General features: G+C 39.8%; 1 protein-coding gene across 5 annotated transcripts in view; it reads right to left on the bottom strand.

Annotated features, from left to right (window-relative positions):
* enox2 (ecto-NOX disulfide-thiol exchanger 2) overlaps positions 1-25,511 on the bottom strand; it is a 154,195-nt gene that overhangs the window by 64,882 nt on the left and 63,802 nt on the right. For all 5 annotated transcript variants that reach the window (XM_035649140.2, XM_035649138.2, XM_035649141.2 and 2 more), the window contains one exon: positions 16,586-16,729. Coding sequence is in view for 3 of the 5 variants with exons in the window: in XM_035649138.2 (XP_035505031.1) it covers positions 16,586-16,729 (144 nt within the window). In the remaining 2 variants the exon portion in view is untranslated. The remainder of the gene's footprint in view (positions 1-16,585; positions 16,730-25,511) is intronic.

A 25,511-nucleotide genomic window follows, 5' to 3' on the forward strand; every position in this document is an offset into this window, starting at 1 on the left:
GACACCCTCTAGGAGGAAAAACAAGCTGGAGAGCTTCTTTAAATCTTTTTTTTCTTACTTCTCTGAAGTTTAAACTGTCAGAACAAGAAACCAGGGCTTCGGAAAGAAAGAAAAAAAACCCTGCAGAACTGTCACTCCGTCGTGGTAAATGGAATAACAGTGCTGTCCTTACAGTCCTCATAGCTTGTTATAATATGCTATGCTTGGAGAGAAAACATCTTTGACGGTCACGGTTAATCAACAGCTGGAAAAATCCTTGAGCAAATTGTAAAACGTGTCTTTGACGGACACTTTTTCTTCCAAACAATTCAGTCGGCTTAAAAATAAAATAAATGTTCAATAAAGGCTTAATGTAGAAAGCATAAATCATTTGATTGGAGGGATGTATAATTGGAGAGTGTTTCTTACATTACATCTAGTAAGAAGTTGTTCAAGGATAAGATATGGTCTATACATTACATTTAACCAACCCTCATGACATTCATTGACAACAAGAACAACTCTTCACAAACCAAAGACTTTATGAATTCCCACCAAAACTAAACAACTTTTACGTGACTCATAGTCCTCCACCCGGAGTCAGTGGATATTTAGAGGACAATCAAGGAGGAGAACCACATCCACAGCCATGGGTCACAATCTCCTCCTATATTCCTCCACCTGTTGTAGGGGGAGAACTATCTTTTCAATTTTAACCTCCACTATTATTATGTTATGAAATAGGATACTCAAGAAGTTATGAGAAGATTTTATCAAGATAGGTCTTGGCCATGTTCACAGTTGATTACATTTTGGGAGGAATCCAGATCAGGATCTGGACCAATGAAGTAGTGAAAAATGCTTATCTCGATTCACCAGGACCAAATTTCTATTATTTGTTCAACCAACGGTATATAGAACAATACAACAACAAAAAGAACTTAAGAATATGGAAAACACATTGTACTGTATAGAAAGACAATATGCTTCCCACCAACCTGGGTCAACCAACACCCCAACACCACATGCTGCTATTTAGTGTGCATGGCAACTAGACAGCAAGCAAGAAGAGTCAACAACAGATGGGTAAAAGAAATGAATAATGGGTTCAAACATACAGCTTCATTTCAAGTGGTAGTAATATGAATATAAACTTGTCCAAACTAACTAAAAGCAACAAACGCACCAAAGAGAGACAAAATGAAGGGGCGAGTTGATTCATCAGAAACTGGTCCATCTGGTAGCTCATCTTCAAGAGGAATATACCACAGATGAGGTACGTTCAAGGTAAATCGGTAGAAACAAAACATAAGGAACGCAACAGTATCCACTTTTAAAAAAGTGTTAAATTAACATAAAGTACACTATCAGTTCAAAAGAGAACATTTGTTACGTGACAGGAGGTGTCGGTAGAGGGGAAACCCAGCTCATTCGAGAGAGCTCTGAGGATGCGTCTGACAAGTAGAGGTTAGGAACAAAATTTCTCTACCCTCTTCTGTTTTCTCCTCTCATTAACTGGCAACTCAGGAGACTGAGCAGTGGGTACAAGCGTAATTATTTCTGATACTGACACATCATTTGACAGAAATATATTAAAGACTCAACCAACTCTACTTTTAAATGTGCCTGCACACTGCTGGAGAGGCCTGCGCGCTCATTCACCTGGGAACGTTTGGACAGAGAGAAGTTAGTACTCACACACACACACACACCCACATACTTCTCCATTAGACAAACTCTGGGGACTGTAAGACTGTGGCAAGAGTTCACATGAAGTAGTTTGTCCACCAGGCAAAGGTTTCTTGTGCATTCCATTAAGTAAAAACAGAAGCATAATTACTTCCTCAAGATCAATTAAAGAATATGTTAATACCCTCTGTGCTCTTGTGCATGATACAGACTTAGGAATTATGGCCCGCAGTTGGAGGACGGAAGACAGGAAGTAAGTTGGGAGAGAAGTAGGGCCCTTTAAGTGTAATAATTACACAGAGATGTAAGCTAAGGACACAATAGCACAAAATTCTCTTCATCAGCACTTCCAGCTCAGACCCAGGAGAGCCCGGAATACTTCTGCCAGCAAAAACATCTGCTAAATCTGAGCATGGCCTGAAACATGACCAAATGGACTGAAATCTCTACAGAAACGGTGGCTTGGATTCGGCAGAGTCAGCTGTAAATAACGGGTGGGTCGAGAACTGGGGTGTGAAAGAAAAATTCATCTTTGTGACGTGACTAGTCCAGCGCCCCCGGGACGTGGACACAGCACGCTCCAGATAGTTAATGACAGAACGCGTCAATCAAAGGACAAATCTTAAGTGTTGCAATTTACTGTTTGTGACATGAAGCTTCGCTGGGGGATCTGGTGGTTTCCTTGTTGCTATGGATACCATATAGCACTATAACAAATGCATCTAATGCCAGTCAACAACAGGCTGCACTCAGTATCTTGCTGTGGCAGTTGCAGCAGCAGCTCCAGTTTACAGAGATTCATAGTGTAGTTTCAACTCGTTGATGTTAAGCCCATAACTTTATTGTTTTAATTCCCTCTCTCTGGTCTGGTCTTGCTCTAAAAGCCCACTTTACACTTCCATTTTTCTCCCGGGTTGCGATGGTGGTGCATGCAGATGCAGAACGTTGCTTTTAATCATAGTTGGCGACTTCAAGCATGCAAAATTCAAGAGTGTTTTGCTGAATATTCCACCTTGTTTACATCCAAGTTGTGGCTGCTAATGTGAGAGCTCAATCTTACCCTCAAGACTGTGCGATGTTTGTCTGCCCGACGCTGCACTGAGCTCCATGAGGAACCACGTCTCATATCTGTGTATGTAGGCAACGTCAGGCGTATGCAGTGGGAATAAAAATAAATCTGAACCTATGCCTGATCCCACCCCTAACCGGAACCTGAACCTGCTTAGCACCAAACTGCAGACAGACGCAATTAGCATCAAACCGGTGAACATGTCGGAGCATTTAGTTACTAGAGAGTCAGATATTCCCTCAGCAGTTGGTAGAAAACAGAAACAGAAGTAAAAGAGAGTGAATGACAATGTTGCTCTGTGAACGCCGGGTGTGTTGATAAGATACCGTTTCACCATATCACCTTAAAAAGTGAAGATATATCGAGGTGGTGTTCAATTTCATCAGAAATAGACCGCAGTCCCATTCAAAGTTTGGAGTGAAGTCATGCAATGATTGACACAAACGGCACAAAGTTAGTCCCGCTTTGCCATCACATATTGATTTGAATAGGGCTAAATTCTGATTGGGGCACAGAAATGTGTGACATCACCCCTTTGTAACTTGTCTCACCCTGTTTAAACTAGTGAGAAGTGCGCAGACAAAACATCTCTAATGAGAAATAACCAAACCTTCTCAAATTTTGGCATAATTAAATTGTGTTCATGTAGGTCCACATAAATCGTAAAATATAAATATAAAAATATAAAATATGATTTTATGATATTCAAGCAGGACTTTTCACGTCTAAAAGTCTGTAACAGCCAGTATGGCAACCGTTGACTGGAATAATATCTCTGGACGACAAGGTTGAGGCCCTGGATTTAGCCCTGTTGGCCCACCAACTCCTGAACTGTTGTCATCTCACCATGCTGCCGACTACTGCGGCAGCAGCAGCAGCTGACAGCATCTTATCAGCAGCTGCCAATTACAACATGGGAATCTTATCAGCGGCAGCCAATTAGAACCAGGGGAGTTGCTGTGAGGAAATGTCAACAGCTCAGTGAACTTGCCAGAGCTCTTATCTAGCCCCGCCTCTTCATCTAGGCAGCTTTCTTTGAGTCTCCTGTCACAGTAATGACTGTCAGTGCAGTGCTGTGACAAGAAGGGCAGGAGGTATAGAAAGGTCTCATAAGAGGCGTACTCCACTCTTCCTGAAAACGGCAATATTTTTGTATGTTCCTGACAGCTGATAGAAACTAGAAACCTATAAAACGCTCTCATCATTCTGTCGGCACCAGCTGGGAGTGTTTGCAGCCCGCATACGCAAGCTTACACAAGATATTAAAAACTAAATCAAAAATAACTGAGAAGTGAGGGGCACAAATGCATTCCTCAGACTGAATACAGCGTAAGAGATAAAGAGATTACTATCTGTTTATCACAGTCCTTGACATGGCTGACAAGTAGGATGCATTATTTCCACTTATAGACATCTGTTCACCAATCTCTGCCGAGAAATCAATGACACGCCTCTGCTTTTCCGCAGCGGCTGAAGACCCGTAAATAGAACAAATGCATTGTTCCTGTCTGTCTATTTATGCCGTACGCATCTGACTTTTCTTGATAATGATTTGGACTTATTTTTCCCAAAGGTTCTTTTGTTACACTCCTTTCTTATCTCATGGAGGAGCGGCGTTCTCTTCACACCGTGTTTATAATGATTGGATTAAACATGGGGCTTCAAACCCAATTAACACAGTGTTAATTTTAATGAATGTCAAAAAAAATTAACACTTGACTACTTTTACTGAAAGAAAGATATTTACTGTTATAAAATCTTTCCATTATGATCAATATTACTTTAAAAGCCCCAAAAATTTGAGGTGGTAACAAGTCATTAGGCTACTAACGTCACTAAAATGGCTTAGAGTGTCGACGGGGATGTTTCTGTCACGTGTCACCATCAGGCACATAACAATATGGTCTCACTGTTGAGACCACATACAAGAGTCTGGCAGATAGTGACCTCCACAGAGCCATGGAGCATTGAGTGAATCATGGTCTGGTGCGTTCTCCAGTAAGGCTTTCAAGAATGGAGGTCAGCGCAGCTATTTCGATGGTTCATCTTTCCTCTAATGGAGGCACGGTTGACTAGAGGCACGACAGATACCTGCAGTGAGAGCAACACAGAGCTTATGGCACACAAAAACAACTGATGCCTATTTAACCCCCCTTTTTCTTTCCGCTGGCTTGGATAGCAACAACACCAGAGCAAAGACAATTTTCTGCAGGGTAATGTGGTGTTCTGAGGCTGCACGCATTTCCACTGCACATTTACAAGAGGAGTTAACTGCCAGCCCTCAACATTATGGCTTTAAGTGGGAGCAAGGCCAAGCCGGGACTCTCCCTTCACTCTGACCAGGCTGCGCTGTTAGTGCTCAGCATCTAGGGCCCCGCATCTCTGTCTGTATGTTGACTGAGTTAATGTGTCTTTTTATTTATAAAGTTATTCTGGGCAAGCATCCATCATATGACTTATCTCACAAGCTGCAAGTTCATCGTGCAGACATTATCACGAGACCACAAGACAAATCTGTACCCACTTAGAATCATATGTAAAAGGAATTTAAAATTAATCTGATATCTCTGACAAATGACGTCTATTCATGAGTTTATTTTGGTATAGTTATCCGTTTTATCATTGTATTTATTTTGCCCCGTGTTGAGAACAAACATTGTTTGGACAAAAATGAATAAATAAATGACTATGACAGAAAAACAAAGCAAATAGTAAATAAGTCAATTATGGTAATTTTTTGCGAGACAAAAATAATTACAGAAACCATTATCTAAATTCTCAAAACTAATTTCCTGTATATTGACTCATCCACTTAATCCACTGCTTCAACACTATAAAGGGACCCTCAAACCTCAAACGCGTTATGAAGGCGTACAGCACAGAACAAATAAGAGGAGAATCAGTTGTTCTCTGCCCATATGATAGGCTTGGCACAGCCGGATGACGGGCATCAAATGTGTATTAGCAATTGAGATTGGATAGCTGGGAAAGGATAAACAGCTCTGCCTGACTGCAAAGAATGTAAGACCCAATATACTGTATGATGGAGGCCTGAGCAAAATTGAAAGAGAAGGAGTGTAAACCAAAAAAACAAACTTAGATTTCCTTCCAGTGGCTTTGACAAATGGCTCAAACACTGTTGCGGTCATTGCCATTACAACAAACTTTGAAATCTAACAACCCCTAATCATCTGGTATGCTGACTTCAGATTACACCCATTAGCCCTCTTTATATAACACCTGAGGAGGAAGTCAAGCCAGGCAGGAAAACGTCAAAAGGCTAATAACAAAGTCGTGTTGATAAAAAAAAGAAAGAAATCAACATCATCGGAAACCCTTGCAGCCTCAGTAATCTACCTTATGAGACCTGACACTTCAAAAGCACAGACTTGTTTCTTCTGTATAGTCTGTGAAACTTTATTCGGGTCAGTTACTGTACCATCTTCATCAGAATATTTCATCAGCATTGCTCCACTTGAGTCGTGTCCTTTTTTACCTGTCATAATTATTTTCGATAGATCCCAGACAAGCTTTCCCCTGTGTCTCTATTGACTTCTCCATTATTCTACTTTATGTACAAATAAACTCAATTAGGCCACATTTCCAACAGAAAATCCAAGACTTGATTCAAAAGGTGTACATCACAGCCTGTGTACCAAGTGTAACCAGGTAAAGACTCTGTCATCTCGCTCCTCCACCCACACACATGCGAAAACAATATCCTCTCTCAGACGGGAATGAGGAGAGAAGGGGGTAGATACTGAATAAAAGAAGGGCAAAAGCGGCAGCCAGAACCAGAGGACTGCTTGGTATATAATTAGACTTTGGCAGACAGAGCACATCTGTCCTTCTTAAAGTCTTGGAGATTCGGTGAGAGAAATAGAGGAACATGCAGAAATGAAGCAGACGTTGTTTAACCCATCAGGCTCCCACATTGCAGACAAAAGATGCCTGTATGATATAATTTTTCAGTTTGTCTTGGCAGCCAGAGTAAGAGCGCACAAAGATGATTGCCCTTTAGAAAATGACTCTGATTATGAAAAGGTGCTTCTATGCATAAAGACAAGATTGCTGAATTAAGGGTAGTCATGGATACAATTAATTTCGAAGCAATGACCAAAAAAAGATATCGCAAATAGAAAGAGTCAAGCCTTTTATAAATGCTGCACAAACTACCACACATATTCCAACCTTGATAAGTCAATGACTTAGTCAATTCCAAAACGTAACTGGTTCCACCTCCTTAACTGTGAACTTCTGGTGTTTATTCAGTTTTCTAGAGTACATCCAACATCCAATATATGATACAGTATAAGTGAGACTGAAGGTCTTTTTTTCACTCAGTAGCTCAAGAGTGAAGCCACAGTAGACAATTTAAAAAAAAACATATTTCTGTAAAGATAAGGTTTTAGCTACAATTCAAATATCCCAAAACAGGTTTTTGTCCTTTACATATCACAAAAGACCTGCAGACACCTACAGGTCGTATATACTCTCTATGTTTTCTTTTTGAAGGTAAAGTTTTGTTTGCTTTCTTATACTGTATATTAGTTTCTTCAAAAGAGGTCAGAGAACATGGTCATCTCCAGTGCTGCTCTCCCATGACATTTTGGAGTTCAGAGCCTTCGCTCAAAAGTAATAATAAAGAAAGTCTTGTTTGTTCTGTCTGTCAAAACTTAATTCCACACTTGACCGGTTGCGTGTAAACAGGTACATTTATTATGGGTGGGTGGCCCCCGATGGATATACCACCTGATGTCCAATGAGCATTAAGAATGACAGAATTCATCTCAAAAGCTCAGAGATACAAACTGAAGGAATATGAACAATTTTTTAAAAAAGTAGGACAACTGGCCCCACGTACGGTGTTGTGATGATTGTTCCGTTTATTGTTTTGACCCTGTTCAATCCTTCCATCACACATGGTCTGTCCCTGGCGATACTAACTGATATTGTTGTAGCAGTTACTCCTCTTCTGATGTTTTGGGCAGCCACCAAATATCTTCAAAACTATTACCACCTCTTTCTGGACCAGAGGAAGGCCAGCTTTGATTTCCATGTGGCAGAGATAAACAAAGACAGATTTTAATAAGAACACTGAGAGAACGCAGTTGTCCACCAAGGCTAAGCAGTTTTGCCCTATAAAAATTCCTGGATCCAGACCTGGATCATTGTAATCACATACTACCATTCCTGACAAAATTTTCATGCAAATCCATCCATAACTTTTGTGTAATCCTTATTATTATCAAACTAACATCAGTGTGCAACACTTATCACGTGGCTGCACTATTCCTTGAACTACCCCACGTCCCTTTACCCCTAATTAGAAGTGAAAAAAAAAGTCTATCAAAAGTTTGCATCTGCTCATCTGTCAGCTCATGGTTTGATAATACGAATCAGAACAGCTGATCTTGTCTGCACCAACACTTCTCGCGGCGCAATGTGAAATGAGGGTGTTGGAAAAAGGATGGCAGGATGATAAAGAAGAGGAGAAGCAGAGGAGATGTTCAGCACTAATGTCAGGCAGCGAGAAGCAGCTGGTGTGGATCAGTTAACATGGCTGGAGACTGATGGAGAAGACAGACGGATAGAAGAGGGGAGTGTTGGATGGAGAGACAAGTGTTGATTGAAATTGAGAGAAGCTGCCGGGTCTCTGTGATGCCTGGTCTACTGCAAATCGTGTAGCAGGTAATTTTTACGGTACCATGCCATTGAAAATGGTACAATGCCCCATTTGACCAATATTGTCGCTTAAGAATGACAGCATTTTGATAAGTGCTGAATTTCCTATGAGTTTGCGTCGATGTATCCAGATACAGTATTTAAGAACATATTTGAGTCTGATCACGGCCGATATATATCGGTTGGGTAAAAAAATATCGACTGATATCAGCCTGTCACAGACGTATTGGTATGATGTCATGTGTGTTATAATTTCAATATGTCCAACTATAGTACAGGGAAGAATTATTACAATGTGGGCCCTACAGTCTTCCAGTACAATTTATATTACAACATAACCCAAGGTTAAAAAAAACAAAAAACTAAGCTCACCCACTTAGACAATATAAATAATTCATAAGGTAATCGGACCTATCAGAGAGTGGATATCACTTAGTGTTTTGGGGCCATCTCAGACTTGTAGAAATCTGACATTTACTGGTGGCTAGTTTTCTATAAATCGACTAATCATCTACATATTACCCACATATATATAACTTTTCATGAATCAACTTTTTTATGACACGGTATAAGTTACAGAAAACCTTTACTCATGCTTTTGAGTAGGATTGAAGGACTTACTTGTAAAGAGAAGTAAATTATTTTCAGGCATGAGTATAAATGCATAAAGCAAATTGTCTTAATGTTACTGGTGAGGTATACAGCAATCTTCATGCTTATTACACAATTGCAAATTCAATCTATCTTCAAGAAAAAGAATCAAACAGCATCATTGTAATGTGCGGCCTCTTAACACCACACAGCTTATTTGTAGAACCCTAGCCAGAAGGCCATATTCTGATTGGAAATCAATTTAGCAAACTTGCAGAGATAATAATAAAAAATGGATCAGAAATATTAATGGAAAACAAAAGACAGCTCATTTGGCCGCATCTCCAAGGCTGACGGATGATGAGATAAGCTCATCTGAAGGGCTGATTGTTTATCTTCCTGAATAAGGGGAGGGAGAACATGTGCTGGATTTTGCTTTGATCAAGCAGAAAGGCAAAGGCCAGGTAACATTCCCTGTTTTGATGTCAGTCTTTTTAGATCTTGAGCCTAGCTCTGGGTCTTACCATTAGCTTTTGGGTTGACTACTTATAGAGCAGAGAAGAGCATAATAATAATGAATAATTTAGATCTCGCATGGTTGTGGGCTTTATCAAGATGGGCTGAAGTGGCACTAGACCCCTGACCACTGCAGCGTACAGAGGAGTGACGGAGAGCACTATGTTAAAATGATGGTGGTGAGAAGTGGGACAAGGGATAAATGATGAGCCTAGTTTAATGTTCTCGCTTGATAATCATCAGATCACTTGGAGAGTATACAATCTGATATCTCTACTTTGACCCGGATCAAAGAAGATCTTAGTACACTTGATATGCCTATGCAAGCAAATATCTTTATCTCTCCCAGAGCAGCAGTGGAGACAAGTGGACTGTTATGTTCTGACTGAAGCAGAGGAATCCCAGATGAATAAGCAGAGGCGGGATCCATTGCAGCCTGTCGTGCATTTCAATCACTGTTCTCTCCTCCTAGAGTTACACATGCACGCGCAGCTGCGCCTTCCGAGCAGGAAACTTGAGAATCGCCAAGTTGTTAAAAGTTAAGCTCCCTCCCACATGTCTGCATACATGCTATTGAGATAATGTTTTCATTTTCAAAATTCACTCTGTCATCCCGTGTCTCCCATCAATCAGCATCACTCTAAATCTTCCGTGTCACCACGTGGCCTCAGCATCACAAAGACTGACATCCAGCTGTAGATCTCCCCCCCCCAGCCTCAGCACACAGTAATCAGGACACTGTGCACTGAACGAACACACACACACACACACACACACACACACACACACACACACACACACACACACACACACACACACACACACACACACACACACACACACACACACACACACACACACACACACACACACACACACACACACACACACACACACACACACACACACACACACACACACACACACACACACACACACAGTGTGTTGTACCTCTCAGGGACAATGACACGGCCATATATCTCAATGGACTGTCATCACTGACAGCTTAAGTAGCCCATTACATTATTTACCTTCTAACAGCTCTTGCTGCCAGTGGCGGGTCAATGACATCACATTACTTTTTTTTATTTTTATGCTCAGATCCATTACTTTCCATAACGGATATAATGCCACAAAAGAGAAATACTGATACATGCAACATCGGCAACGCCGTCGTCCTGTACTTTCTCACATCCAGTTCACTGAAGTGCAGCTTATTTCTGCCGTTTTTTGGGGGGTTTTTTTAGAACTAAACACAGAAAAATGCAGTCTGACTGAAAACTGTTCATCATGTGGAGGCCTGAGCAAAAAAATACACACAACTGTAGGAGACCTTGTACCGACAAAAGGGTTGAGGAATACAAACCTGTACCACAGACAAGGCCAGTGAGGACTTCTTTGCTTTATGGCTGTCGCCCATAAAAGTACAGTAGCTAACAAAAAACATAGGAAAAAAAAATCCAAGGTTTTTGCTCGTGTCCAATTCAGGCAAAATTTACAGAGGAAGAGAGGAAATCTTTTGAGGACTAAAAGTTTTCCTTTCATTTTCCCCTTTTCATGCGAAAATGGCAAGCCAATTAGAATTTCAAAGCTTGTGGTTTTCCTATTACGCAATTACTTTTGAAGGCCAAGTAGAAAAACAACATTATTATGACTAACACTTGACTCGCTCGGCAGAAGTGTTCCAGTGAAAGCATATTACTGCAGTTGAAGCGACATGGGGTTCACGACTGATGGGCGGTTTTACTTCACAATAGACGCGAAGGTGCATTTTGTGTTTCTGCTAAACTGGATGTGTTCACACGGGGAGCAGCTGATGCACAGAGATGTGCATGTTGGGCTTTGTGGACCCTCAAATACCTGTCTGATTTCCCCTTCAACCTCAAGTCTGAGTACCAGACTTGAGGTTTTGAGTTGGACGAAAGGCTTGTCGAGTGTCTATACAACGTGTCTGGCTGACCACGTCTCCCAAACCTTTTTTCTCATCCAGACTCATTTCTTCTGCTATTGTTTTTTTTTTGATGACCGCAAAGCATTATTACCGATAGAGCACTGCTCCAGTCTCCAACGTGTTTGTTTTGTTTGCACAATCTTCCTCGTGAGATCACGTCAGAGAGATGAGGTGATGTGTCGCTCCCTCCGGAGCGATAATCTTAATAATATCCTGTAGTTCGTGATGTGCCATTATTTTTCAGATCTTGTAGTGTGTGCATTTTTTGAGATTAGAGAGAAGAATATCCGCGGAGCTTCACATTTAGTGTGTGATGCAACTCGATTTCCAAACCAGTCAGGATTTTTAAAACTCCTGTAGCCTGAGTCCAGATGAATCCTGCAGCGGCACGACTAATCATAACAAATCAGATACACAGTATCACCCAAACCTTAATCACATTGTTTCATGGAAATCTTTCCATTGTTTGACCACACTGCTTTCTCCTCACAGCGTGATGTGCAAGGTTGCTGCAGAATCCCGTTAAAAAAAGGCAGTTTTGGTGAAAACATTTGAATGTTAATAAAACTCACTTTGTTGTGGATGAATGCTCACAGTGGACCTTTATATGTTTTCATCCCCATTAAAATATTTCCCTGTTGGGATTGATAACATGCCTCTGAGTAAAACTTGCTACGTGTCATGTCAGGAGGTTCCAGTCGGTCGAGAAATATGGTTGCTCCCGACCTGCACAACATTTTTTACTTATTTTCCCCTTTGCTCAATGACATTAACCTTTCTCCTTGAGAATCAATAGCATTTTATTAAACACTTCTCTCTCAGCTCCCACCAAAGGTTAATGCACAAGAGATTGGATTGGCCAGAGTGAATTCTTTTATTTGCTAAAAACTACGGCTATGAACTGGCTTTTGTATAAAAAAATAAATAAATAGATTTTTATCCCAAAAACATGAGAGCTATGCGATTCATTTTATCGTGGCAATGGAAATGCTGCAGATGAATCCATACAGGCGGCCTTGCGTTTGAAAATAAGCCTTGGTTCTGATCACTACTCAATATCTTCTCTAGTCAAACAACCTCGTTACAAGGGTACATGGAACCCATTTAGCCAAAGGCCAAGCGTTCTCCTTCAAAGAGCCATTTCACATAAACATTATTTGCAACTACACAGATGGTTTCCAGTGGAAGCTGTTCAAACGATGTGATGCCTGCCCTTGTGTCACATATGTTATATTTCCTCTAGGTGCTCTCATTCTTTAATAATGAATTCACATTCATTTCTGGATACTGTTTGTAGTCTCATTCACGCCATGTGGGATCCAAAGGGTGGAGGCTGTTAGTTTGGGGTCGCCGATTTGCTATTCACAGCTGTGGGACCTTTTGTTTCTAGGACCTGAAAAATCACAGTTAGTCTTAAATACAAATACAAAGTGGGATTAAATTCCCTGTATTTAATCCCACTTTTCTTACTTTAATTTCCATTTTCTAATTTCCAAGTGTTTCTGTTACGAAGGTTTTTTAACTCTGCTGTATTTCCGTTTTGTAAATCACATTAAACTTTGTTTTGAACTGCTTCACGGATAATGATTATTATTAGTACTACATTAACATAACAGATGTGAGATAATGAAATCCAGCTTGTGCAAGTTCTAAATTACATTTATATTCATTGTAAGGGTGGACCATCCTGCTCCGCTAAAAGAAATTTGAACAGGTTTCAAAATATCATTTTCTTCACCACCTGCAGCTTTGACACAGCAGGACTTGAGGGGAAATGGTCATCTCTGGCTGTGTTATAAAACGGATAAAAAAGAATCACAATAAGGAAGAATCCTTGCTGTGTGCCTTACTGCCCCACGGCTCCACTTATTATGGACTTTTAAAATAAATCCACACGCACACGCACACACACAGAACTGAAAGAGATAAAGAGCAAAGATGGTGGCCAAGGTCTCGTCTCTTACTTTAGACGAGGCAACTTTATAAATAAAATGGTAAAATATTGAACTATTCTGTGCTTTTATCTTACTGGTTCAAAGACAGAGATGCACAACAACAGAATATTTGTCTTCATATGCCTAGGTATAAAAAATATATATATATAATGAACTAGAAATCCCCAACAAATTAAATATCTCTGGAGGCTATCTCAGGTATTTACTAAAATACCATGTGGGGCTTGACAAAACTGTAGTTTTGCTTGTGTATTCTGGTACATTTCTTTTTTCTGATGCCACTGTGAGTGTTGAGATTGAAAAACAACTCGAGAACGTTATAGAAACTTTCTCATTATTATTCTCTCCACTGCGCTCTAAGGTGAATTAGAAAACTGTCAACGTGTTGATTGTGTACCAGTGTTCCCCTGTTCACAAAGGATACACGGCAAAATTGAATTTATCTGGATGTAGCTACAGTTACACGGGAAGGTATGTAGCCAATGTTGCTCTGTATCACGCAGTAAATCAAAGAGTGTAAATAGAGTTACTGTGGTGAATATGATATTGTGTCCGTTGTTTGGGCGGTTGTTACCAGTGGGAGAAATCTCATCCTGAACAATAAACCGGTGAGCATCTATGTCAGGAGTCTCCTTAACCTCCGCTGAACAAGGCACGGAAGCAATGCAAGTGAGTTGAGCAGTAGCAATTAAAACGGCAGTGATGGGTCTTCCCTGAAACTTGAACCAATATCCAATTTACTTCATGCCCTCCTAACGGTATACATTTGACATGTACAGTAAGTGATGAGCAAATACTGTGTACACGAGGGCCAAGAGGCGGCATATTAGTTGAAAAGCAAGGATCTCATCACAGCAGCATGTATTTACTATTATGAATATACTATATATAGAATCTAAAAAAGCACTTTCACATTACACAAGAGGCCATTTCAACTTCCTGCATTATTTAATATCAGAGGAACAAAGTTGCCCTCGTCACTGATATATAAAAATAACTTGGCCCTTCGCAGAATGACTGAGAAGGGCCATGACGATGCCAAGAGAAAAACGTGATCATCCGTCTACCAGTACGACAAAACTATATTTATGCTTTGCTGATATTTTTTTGTTTTTTTAAACCTCAAGGCTTTCTGACAGGCTTTTATCTGAAAACACAAACCCATACGTTACGCTGTTCATTGTTACTACTGTTGCTGTCAATGTTTTAAAGTTTAATTATCCTCACCTCTCCTAATGTCGTATAAATGTGACAACAGAAGGACGCATCACACGTTACGCAGAGAAAAACCTGTGTGACTGTACTGACAGTGTGGTTTTCCATTACCGTAATGATATTATGACAACGGGATGCAAGAGTCTGTCGTGTGAAATCTGACAAGTGAGAACTCGTTGCTCACATTTAAATTAGAATCCCAACACAGAAAAAAAAAACCTGCAGGCCTTCCTACATTTACACACCTCCTCTTCGCATATCTACGTACATTATTATGTGGGGGGTTTGATTACAAACTGATACTTAGAGTTATTTACTGTTGAACTTCATGGGATGTGTAGTGGTTTATTTGGGTTGTTTGCGGCCTGGGCTAGCGACTGTCTTCAGGTCTGTCTCATCACTAAGAGTTCTTTGGAAAACCCAGATCAGACTATTGGAGTTTCCGACGGCTTGTGTGATGTTTATTACTGTTAATAGAGGGAAAATATTCCTGGAAATGATTGAAAATTTGTCAAAAGATTCCCTAATGTGGACTCCAGAAACAGGGTGTGGTCTGAGTCATCAGAGTGCAGCACTGACAAGCTACATACATCACATATACATCACTGGTGTGGACAATTGTGAACTGAGCTCAATTGCTCATCACTGAGCAGGAAATATTAGTTTTAATCCATCAACTGAAGAAGGTTGGTGTTTTTAACACATCTGATGAGGCGTCCGGTGACCTCAGTCCTACAGTTTCCCTGTGATATCCGGCCTCAGCAGGGTCATGGTGCTCCTCCAGGCCTCGAGTAATTCTTTGGACTCTGTTATTAAAGTCGCTGTGGAAATATCTAATCTACTAAATCTACTAAAGAAGAAGAATTTCACATCCTATCTTTTTTTATCGCGTGACTTCTAATTACACTGAGTAATGTATCTGCAATATATTTGATGTCAATTTCACTAGTTCTGTGTAGCTTTCAACATCCGTCCATGATTCGGACAAACACTGCAGGTTATCAGTTTGACAGTCATCCATGATGCATTATCTAATTATAGCATGACATGCTCAGTGATTTAAGATGCAATCTAAGCTGAAATCAAAAACGTGAACTTGTCCATGTGAAGATGTGTAGAAAAGATGAGCAGTCGATTAGGGCTGTGTTCCTGTGGAGTATTAATCCGGTCCGCTTAGTATTTCCGAGAAAGCGGAGAACATGGAACAGCACCTCTCCGTCTTAAGGGCCCTCTTCTTTCTATTGCTTACGAAGCGATTAATTAGTCAGTACTTCTTTAATTCTTTAATTAGAGAGTCCTGCTTTAATTTGACACATTACCAGGCAACGCACTGCTAAATCAAATGAATGTTTAATTATGCACATTCGCATAAATGCACATGCACACAGACACTCTGCCAGCGTGCCCCTCTCTATGTGTGACAAGTCAGAGTTTGTGCGTCTGTGTGTGTGGGGAGAAAGCTGAAGGCGTGTTGCAGTTGTGACTGACAGGTGGTGTTGGCACGGTAACAGACAGCCAGACACGCCGTCTCAGAGGAGCAGTTTCCCTCTGCAGCGGCCTGACCTCCAAACCTGAGTCAGAGCCACAGGACGTGGAGGCTAATCAAAAACAACGAAGACTGGACGGAGCTACATTTCCTTTTTTCCATACTCTTAAAAAATTGATAGGATTATGCAACGATTCCCATCACAGTTATTTAGTTAGTGGACAAAGGCGAAGACTCAAAGGAAGAAATCTAGCTGTCGTATCAAAGCGCTTGTGAGTGAAGAGAGGCATTCACTATTTAAGGCTGCAGACACCTGCATTTAGGATTCGACATGGCTGAAGGCAAAATGTTGATGATGAGGCCGTGGGGTAATCCGTGCACCTTGGGGTCAGTACGTGTGTGTGTGTGTGTGTGTGTGTGTGTGTGTGTGTGTTAGCCGTTGTCCATACCCGGAGGCAGGACGGTTCTCTTCCTCTTCTTGCTATTCTCAGCAGTGTTTTCCAGAGGAGGACACTCTGTCACCAGCCCACTGGAGCCGTTGAAGTGGAGAGGGTCGTTGTTGCTTGATGGATCAAAGGGCAGAGCGTTGAGTCCTGGAAGACACAGTTGACGCGGTGAGACACGTTTTCAGGTAAATAAAACAGTGGCTACAGACGAAAGGGGAGGACACAGTGAGACACGGCCGAGAGAACGCAACGTGGGAATCCAGCTCACTTGCGCTTTACATTTTTTGGCTTCATTAACACACACCGGAGACCTTATCAACACGTTAACTTCAGTGACACCTGTTCTGGCAGAGGAAGAACCAAACAAGCAATATTTAATTCACGCAATAATCAGGATGAATTAATACAATTCAATACAAAAAAATATGATTCTGATAGTATTTCTAAAGCATTATTTTTTTCTAAAATCAAAACCCTATACATTTCCTTCTGTTTAAGATCAAATCTACAGAACCACAAACAGAGGGGTCTTGGGTCAAGATTAAACATGGATAACCTTCGAGTGCTGTACAAAAATCAAGACATCTACTAGATCTAGAGTGCCATGACAACAGGACAACCTCTTATCAGCTGATGAAGATTGTGATGTGATAAAAGGCTTAAAAACAGATCTTGTAGTCAGTTTGCCTTCCCCATTAAAATTTATCGAAGGAATTCAATGTGAATACAAAATAAGGAGGAATTATTAAGCCAGTTAACTTGGTACTCGATTGCCAGAAAAAAAACATGAAGAATATAGAGTAATTGCATGTAATTTTTTTTAAAGCAAAAATAGAAAAACTTAAATGGTTCCAGATCTTGATTGTGAGAACTTGCTGTTGTTTCTTCATTCAACATCACAGTTCTGGTCTGTGGATCAGACGAAACAAGCAATTTGGAGATGTCAGCTTGGTGCTATGGGAAACCTTCTGCCCTACTAATCAATAATTGGTTATTAAGTAAATAATTGGCAAATTAATCCATGAAGAAAATAATAGTTGGTTGCAGCACATATTTAAAAACTAAAAAAGCATTTGAAGAAAGAAGATACTTGGAACTTAAGTTAAAAATGTGACATTTCTACTCTGCAAAATGATTTTATTTTTGCAACCGGAATACTTATCTCCCGATCCTTGGCACAGAGGAGAGGCTGCTGACCTCAGGATCAATATTTGGTGCATGCACAAACACAGTGATACGTGCACAGTTTACTCCTTTTCATACCAAAAGATAATAATCTAATGATAAAAATGAAATAAAAAATATGGTGCAGAGACTGCAAAGGATATTAATCTGAGAGAATTGAAACTGTAAAAAAACAGATGATTGATGTAAAAGTAGTTCTACACAGTTCAGTGGAGGCCAAGCTTTCCTAAGTACTTTTGTTTTTCTCACTGTTAATCTTACAGCAGCTATCAACAGTCATATCATCAATTCAACGCTTAATATACAAGAGATTAAAACAAACATAATGTGCGAAATGGCTCCTGAGTCCAAAATATATGACAAACAGTGTTTTCTGCTTAATTACATCAGCTATTCTGCGCTCTTTAGGAGTTTTGTATTTCTTTATAATTCAGAGCAGGTTCCTGGAGAGACTCTGTCTACAGTCATGAAAAATTCATGACTCTTCTTTGTGCTCAGATTGGTTTTTCCCTCCGTGGCACAACAGATCAGAAGAGCCACATCAAGGTGGCTCTTCCCGAAGTCTGAAGGACGCTCATCACTTAGTATTAAACTCAGACGCTGCTCTAAACATCAACAGCATCATTATTAGGCATGTTGTCCAGAAAGCGGAACCACCAAAATTGTAGTAATACCTGCTTCTAAAATTGTAATATTTTCATTGAGGTCTGTGCCTGTGCATGTTAATGTTTTCATGCAAGACGAGATCCAGTGAGATTATAGATTCATGTGTCAGCCGTGTCTTCACTTTTCGTGAATTCAATCAATCACTACAGCAAGACTGATTATTAGCTTAATAGAGACCGACAATTCAGACTCTCGCACAAAGAAAAAAAAAAGAGATAAAAACTTCAAACAAAGAAACATGACTTTGAAAAAGGAGTGAGGCAGCAAAAACCATTTCTGTCACATACTTTTAAAAAAGAAATCAATTAAGGTCTTCTAAACCATTTTTCCTGTCTCTGTCTGTACTTACAATCCTGACAACACACTGAAAAATAAGGCCTAAATATACATTAAACCTGTGCGTGTTGGATGGAGGCAGTGGCAACAGTGTATAAGTTGAAGTAGATTTAAACTAACACATCTCTAAAATGGATTCCTGCTCAGAATCCATCAGTCACACTTCTCCACACATGACTGTCACTATTCAAGAGAGTGAAATGCATCCATTATTGCATCATTGTCACCAATAACCGGCTACAGTTTATATTGAAAGAGGCAGCCATTCAGTCGTGAAAGGCATGAGAGTTCCCATGAACAAAAGCCAAGAGACACCATGGAAAAAATGAAACAGCCCTGCAAACAGCTGACAGGGAAATACCACTTGACCTCACCAGTTACTGTTATTCCAGTTTTAGCCAAGCTCAAGACCAAAAATTGGATTTTTTTTTCTTTCCCCCCCCTCCCCATAGTGGTGGGTTTATTAAAAAACACCACAACGTTTTCTCCTAAACAGACACTAAGAAAAGAACCTGACTGCAAAAAATGTGTTGCAACAGACAAAGGATGTTGTCACTTTAAACTGAAGTATTCACAGGTCTGACTGCATTCAGTAGATTTTCTGTGGGTTTGGGTCCCTTCTCTGGCTTTTGAATGATAGCATCACTAGGCTATAAAAAGCTGTGTGGGGAAAGTCTGGTAAAATCATTCAGTGGATTCAGCCTCAATGAACCAGCTTTTGGCTGTACCTCGCCTTTTTTTCCCACAAGGCTTAGTTCTCTGGGTTTGAGCTTAGGAACCATTGTCAGTGTTCAGAACCAGTAATCAGACAGTTATGGCCCACAGCAGAAATATCTGTTGGCTTAAAATTGAAAGTGTGGGACCGAAGCTTAGAGTGTGAGCGTGCGCATGTGTGCGAGTGCAAACCTGTATATTAAGGATGTCTTTGCTGGGTCATTGCCCCCGTCAACTGTGCACCTCACATGTCCACAGTTTGACGGATTGCATGCTTAAGTATCAACATCTGGCCAGAGGGAGGAGTGATGTCGGTGAGTATCACTCCCCAGGGGAGGAGGAAAATAAATACCAGGAGGATGGGTGGAGACAGGCGGAGGGGAACTGCAGAGTAAATGGGGAAAATATGTATGGTGTAGTTCACATCACAACTAGGCGTGTGTGTGTGTGATGCGAGCCCATCCTCAAGAGGGAGCAACACTTGCTCCAAGTGGACATCTCAGACTTCGGGGGCGACATCCCTGCTCCTTTAATTGGTCACTTACCGACCACGACCATTGATTGGCTCTTTGGTTCAATCATTGTCATGGACATCTTGGACTACTTCCGCACTCCAGTCCAGCCAGTCCAGCTGGAGAGGGTAACAACAAGAACCACACCTGCTATCTCTATTTACATTTTAGATATCCCTAATAACATTTCTCCAAGTCTGAATTTTTTTTCTCACTAGAAAAAAATGATAATTGTACAGCTTTGATTATACTACTCAAAACGAAATTTAAAGGTATTTAAAAACACCCTAAAAAGCATGTGGCCCTTTTAACATCTATTAGCTACACTGAAGTGATATTGCACATATCTGTAATTCAATTTTAAATTCTCAAAAGTCACCTTGACGAGTGAGTGAGTGTAAAGCAGCTGCGAGCACATGGGGATGGTCGAGCTTGTCACACCCCCGTGCTCCTGGGACCACAGTTCCTCGTGAGGATCCTTTTCCACTCACGGATAATGTTATATTAAATGCCATAGAAATGAAAGTGCTGGGAACAAGGAGACAAACGTCATGCCCCAGGATGGGATCCAAGAAATATCACAAATGAAACCGATCTAGCATCAAGGATGCATTAACAACATGCTCCATTAATGGTATAGCGAGGCGGGAGAGGACAGGACCATTAGAATATACAATGAAACTTAGTGGGTCATTAAATCACCACTTAACTGCCTTGGATGTGGAACCAACTAGAGCACCTAGACCATTTTGAATATGGGAAAATGTGTTCTGCATATTATGTCACCATTTTGCAATCAAGACAGGTTAATAAAACTTCATCAATAACCAAATCTATGCAAGCTTGGCAAGAGTAATAACAACACTAACAGCTTTATTTGTCCACATAAAAAGCCTGATTTATAAAGTAAATGAAAGATCCTGTGTTTTGCGTGGGAAACAAAGTATGTAATGAAAAAAAGAGGCTGACAACCCGATATACAAACTGATTTGTAAATCTTGGAAAACTTTAATGATTAATTGATTAACTATTTAGTCGATTGGCAGGCAAGCTCATCCTTCAACAGTTTTTAGTTTAACGGATTGTTTTAGTCAAAAAGATTTGAGCAAAATGTCAAAACAATTCACTGGTTTTCCACCTCCAAATTGTAAATATTTGCCATTTTCTATTGCTGTTTATGATACTTAACTGATAATCTTCTGGTTTTGGACTGTTGGTCAAGCAACACAAGCAATTATAAGATATCAGACAATGGGCTCTGGGGAAATTGGCTCAGGCGTGTTTTTCATTACTTTGTGATATTTTAGAGACGAAATGATCAATCCAGAAAAAATAACCAGAAGATTAATCAATAATGAAATCAATCCTTATATGCTACCTTAATATGTTGTATTGGAACTATGTACATCTGGGTATACTTCATACTATAAAAACACCTTTGTGATTTAAGTGAGTGAGAATCAGTAACAGACGTGTTGAATTTTTCAATGAGTAGTGTCGTATTTAGCTGAAAGCCCAAAGACTCCGAGACTCCCATCAAAACAAAAATAAGTAATTCCTTGATTCAACAGCAGGGATGGAAAAGAGTACAGCAGTGGAAAACCCAAATGGTCTGGGTCAGTTACACTAATTACAGAGCACAGAAGTAATCAGGTTTTCTGATTAAATATGAGCATCATTAAATAATGAGTTTGTTATTATTATCTTTTTTTTTATAATGACTTCAAAACACACTGGAAGCTGTGGGAATCAAACCTGTGAGATCACAGCTTTCACCAGCGTGGCACAGAGCGGAAATGATTCTCTTACTAACAGGTTTGTGTAATTCTCCTATAGTCTTTAATCTAACTCTTATCAGCTAATAAGCCCAATGGTACGGTATGCATAATGCAGAAAAGGAGGGAGTGTGCATCAGCATAACACAGTGAGTAAGTGTTAAAGTGGGGGTAGCCTAAGCAGTCGACTATTAATCCAAGATAGCACAGAGAAAAACACAGAGGCCATGTAGACCAGTGTGCAACCATCCATCTCAATCAGGCAAAGGGCCAGATGGTGGCACACAACATTAAAAAAAACAACCTCAGAAGTAAATTTGCTTCTCTGATTATTCCACTTCATTACTAAACCACAACTGTCCGTCAGCAAACTGCCTTTCAGCTCCACTGATTTGTATCATCAAACCAGCAAGGTGGCTGAGCACATTCACCTATCAGGAAAAATCTAAAGGGGGTTTATGGGATCCACATTTTTTTTTTTTTATGCTAAACAGCGAAAAGGTCACAGGGAGGGGGGTAGTAAGTGTGAAGGGCTATTCTCCAAGCTATGCATGTTCCCATCTGTCTGGAAAACACGATAAAAACTCAACTGTAATCATCTAAAATGATGACGCCATGCGTTAATCAACGGCCAGAGGAAGTGGTTGGAAGAGCAGGCAAAGGGTAAACATTGAGGATTTGTGCTGCACGATAATGGATAAAATGAGAAACATGATTTTTCTTGCTCACGTATGAAATGATGCTTCTCTCTTTGGGTTTGTATGTAAATGTTTATTGCTATCATTTACGTTATACAGATGGAAACAGGAAAAAATATGATAATGCCTGATTTACATAGAGTTTGGACAGAAGAAAGGGAGCGCTGCTGCGTTTAGCTTCAAGTGCTGCCGCTTCTTGTGACTGAAGCGATTGTTTATGAAATATCTGCGTAGATAAATCTTGTCTCACCGCTCACAAAGAGGTTTTCGTCTATTTTCATGTTCTTTTTATTTATCCTTGCACAACTTCTATTCCATGTCCTCATCAGCCGGTATAACATTCCCTCTCACAGGGTTTATTTTCCTTAGTGCCACTTTCTGTTGGTTGACATCACATGGTCTAACGCCACATTGTCATTTGTTGAGAAAGAAAGTAGCTGTAGCAACGAAAATGCGGCAGAATTAAGAAATTTAATTTAAAAGTTAGGATGTTACAATTGTCTCTGAATCATATGTTCAAAAGATGCAACGTGCACTAAAATACAAACAGAAAAATGGCTTCAGAAACATCAGTTCCATTTTGCAAGGCCATGAGACATTGCATGTACCTGACTGAATTAGTCCAAGAAAACATTATTTATGATTCTCTGAAAAAGTAAAGGGAAGAATTACAGAGGCATGTTGTCCTATTACAAAAATGAAGCCATATTTCTATGAGGTAAAGCTCCTTTCTCTCCAAACTAAGTGATTAGTGCCGAGAACTGACCAACAGCGTAAGTGTTAACACACAAATCTACTAGGAAAGGACAATGAACATAAACTGAACCATAAGTGAAAAAAATATGCAAGTATATATTCAAAGAAAACCCAGAGGTAACAGATTTTGAAGTAAAAAGTAACAGAGTAGACTTTCTGCCAAAAAATTAAGTCCAACTATTTTCCATCCCACTTTCTTAAAGTCTGTTTTGTTCAACCAGTTAAACACTTGAATATATATACATATATATATTTATATTTAGATCTAATATTGATATAAAACTGCTACAACGCAGAAAATCCTCACATTTGGAAGAATGTTGACATTATACTGCTTGATTGTTATTGAGTTAGTGTTTAAGACACTGATACAACAGGAATGCATACAAGTTGGGCAAAACCTGATTGGTGTGGAAAGGGCATATGAAGTCTTCTAATGATGGATTACCGATCATAAATAACATTGTGTTAACTTTCAGAATCATGCGGCTTTGCTATTACTGCAAAGCTGGCTGCTATGGGTCACAGTAAAGTGACAGTCGTGAGCTATAACTCTTGGCCCTGTTGGACGGCAGCTGGAAAGTCTATAAACAGGATCCCAAATTTGCTTTTGTCACCTGAAAGGTTACTGATGAAACAATAGACCTCCAATAGGTGTCAGTAAAAAAAAGTTTCTGCAAGGATAAGTCGGCACATTAAATTAGATATTGCTCTATTCATAGCCTGTAGTGTCCATTAGAACAACAGAACATAATCTTTACCAGAGCTGTATGCACGAGCTCCAAGGCTTCTAAAAAAGGTAGCTGACCGAAGTTGTGAGTGCCCTTAGCAGTTGTATAAACAAGGTGTCAGACTGATGTGGCTTGGCAATGGATGGCAAAGTATGCCAAGCAGCTGCGGCATTCTCGTGAGGCTATTAGCCAAGCTTTTCACTTCCTGTGTATTTATAGCAAAGACAAAGAGCAGTTAAAACAACAGGCAGTTTGTACAAGTGGAGGATCACTATCCTGCAGGCTTCGCTCATTTTAACAAATACATTTAATGGTTGAGAGCATTCTGCTTTATTTCTGATCCTATCATTTTGCTGGAGACAAAGCAAAACCTCCATAAATTGCCAGCCATCCAAGCTACAAATTACAGATTAAAACACGAGCCGATGCAGTACAGCATGCATTTTTACCCCAATGTTTTTATTCAGGTGGTGGCACCAACAAGTTCTCAAGTTCTAGGCTTTAATGCAAAATTTAATTTTGAGACTTCACACCTAAGGTCCATTTATTTTCAGTCATTTCTTTGTAAGTCAGGCCTTAGTATATGCAATTTATCATATCTCGGCTTTCATTACAACTACAGAGAATTGTAGAAAACCATTAGGGAGGTTGGATGATTTTGTTGAATACTGTGGTCACAGTGACACTGTTAATCCACATTGAGGTGGTACTTGATGCTACTGTTGAGTCAAACTAGAACATAACTTGCCCATAACAGATGAATAGATCATTGTAATCACAACTACGCAAAGTATGCAACTTCTCTACTATATAATTAATGGACTATTTTATAATATATAAATTGCTCATGATCCCTAACACAGAGCCTTTTTGGTTTATGTTGCTACTATTTTGCACTCTTGGAGTTCACAGTCAAGTCTTTGAACATAAAATTTACACAGTATCGATATTCGCATCTCTGTAGTTTTTTCTCTGCGCCTGGTTAAACTCTGCATTTTTATTTTAATAATATCTTGAGGCCACTTTGTTTGGAGATGTAGCAGGTGTCATCAGTCAATAGAAATCGGAGTACTGACAATTGAAGTTGCACAGGGAGCACAGAAAAATGAATCGTTAAACTGTGCAGTGATGAATATTCATCACTGACAGCACTGCCAAAAATATTAATCCCAAAGATGTTTTCACTATAAAAAACTAATCAAATGTTTACTTCCATATTTTTTAATATAAACAATAAATGGCAGTATAAAAAGACTATAAAAAGACGAAAATATTGGCAAGGAAAACACAAAAAATGTCCAATCTTTCTAAACAATTACAGATAAGTGTAACATTCCACCCAGCAAAAGGAGAGAACAAATTCAGGATATGCCATATTTTGCATCTTTAAGTAAATGTCAGAGACACCAATCATGGTTAATGTAATAATGATAAGTATGTAGGAGGAATTATGTTTTTACAGTTGGGAGTTTGGTAAAGGTTAATCTATTCCCTGTTGTTGTGATGACATTTTGAAACGATGATAACATTGGAATATCTTATTGTGCATTTACAAA

This window comes from Scophthalmus maximus, chromosome 9 (genome assembly GCF_022379125.1).
Source record: "Scophthalmus maximus strain ysfricsl-2021 chromosome 9, ASM2237912v1, whole genome shotgun sequence".
NCBI lineage: Eukaryota > Metazoa > Chordata > Actinopteri > Pleuronectiformes > Scophthalmidae > Scophthalmus > Scophthalmus maximus.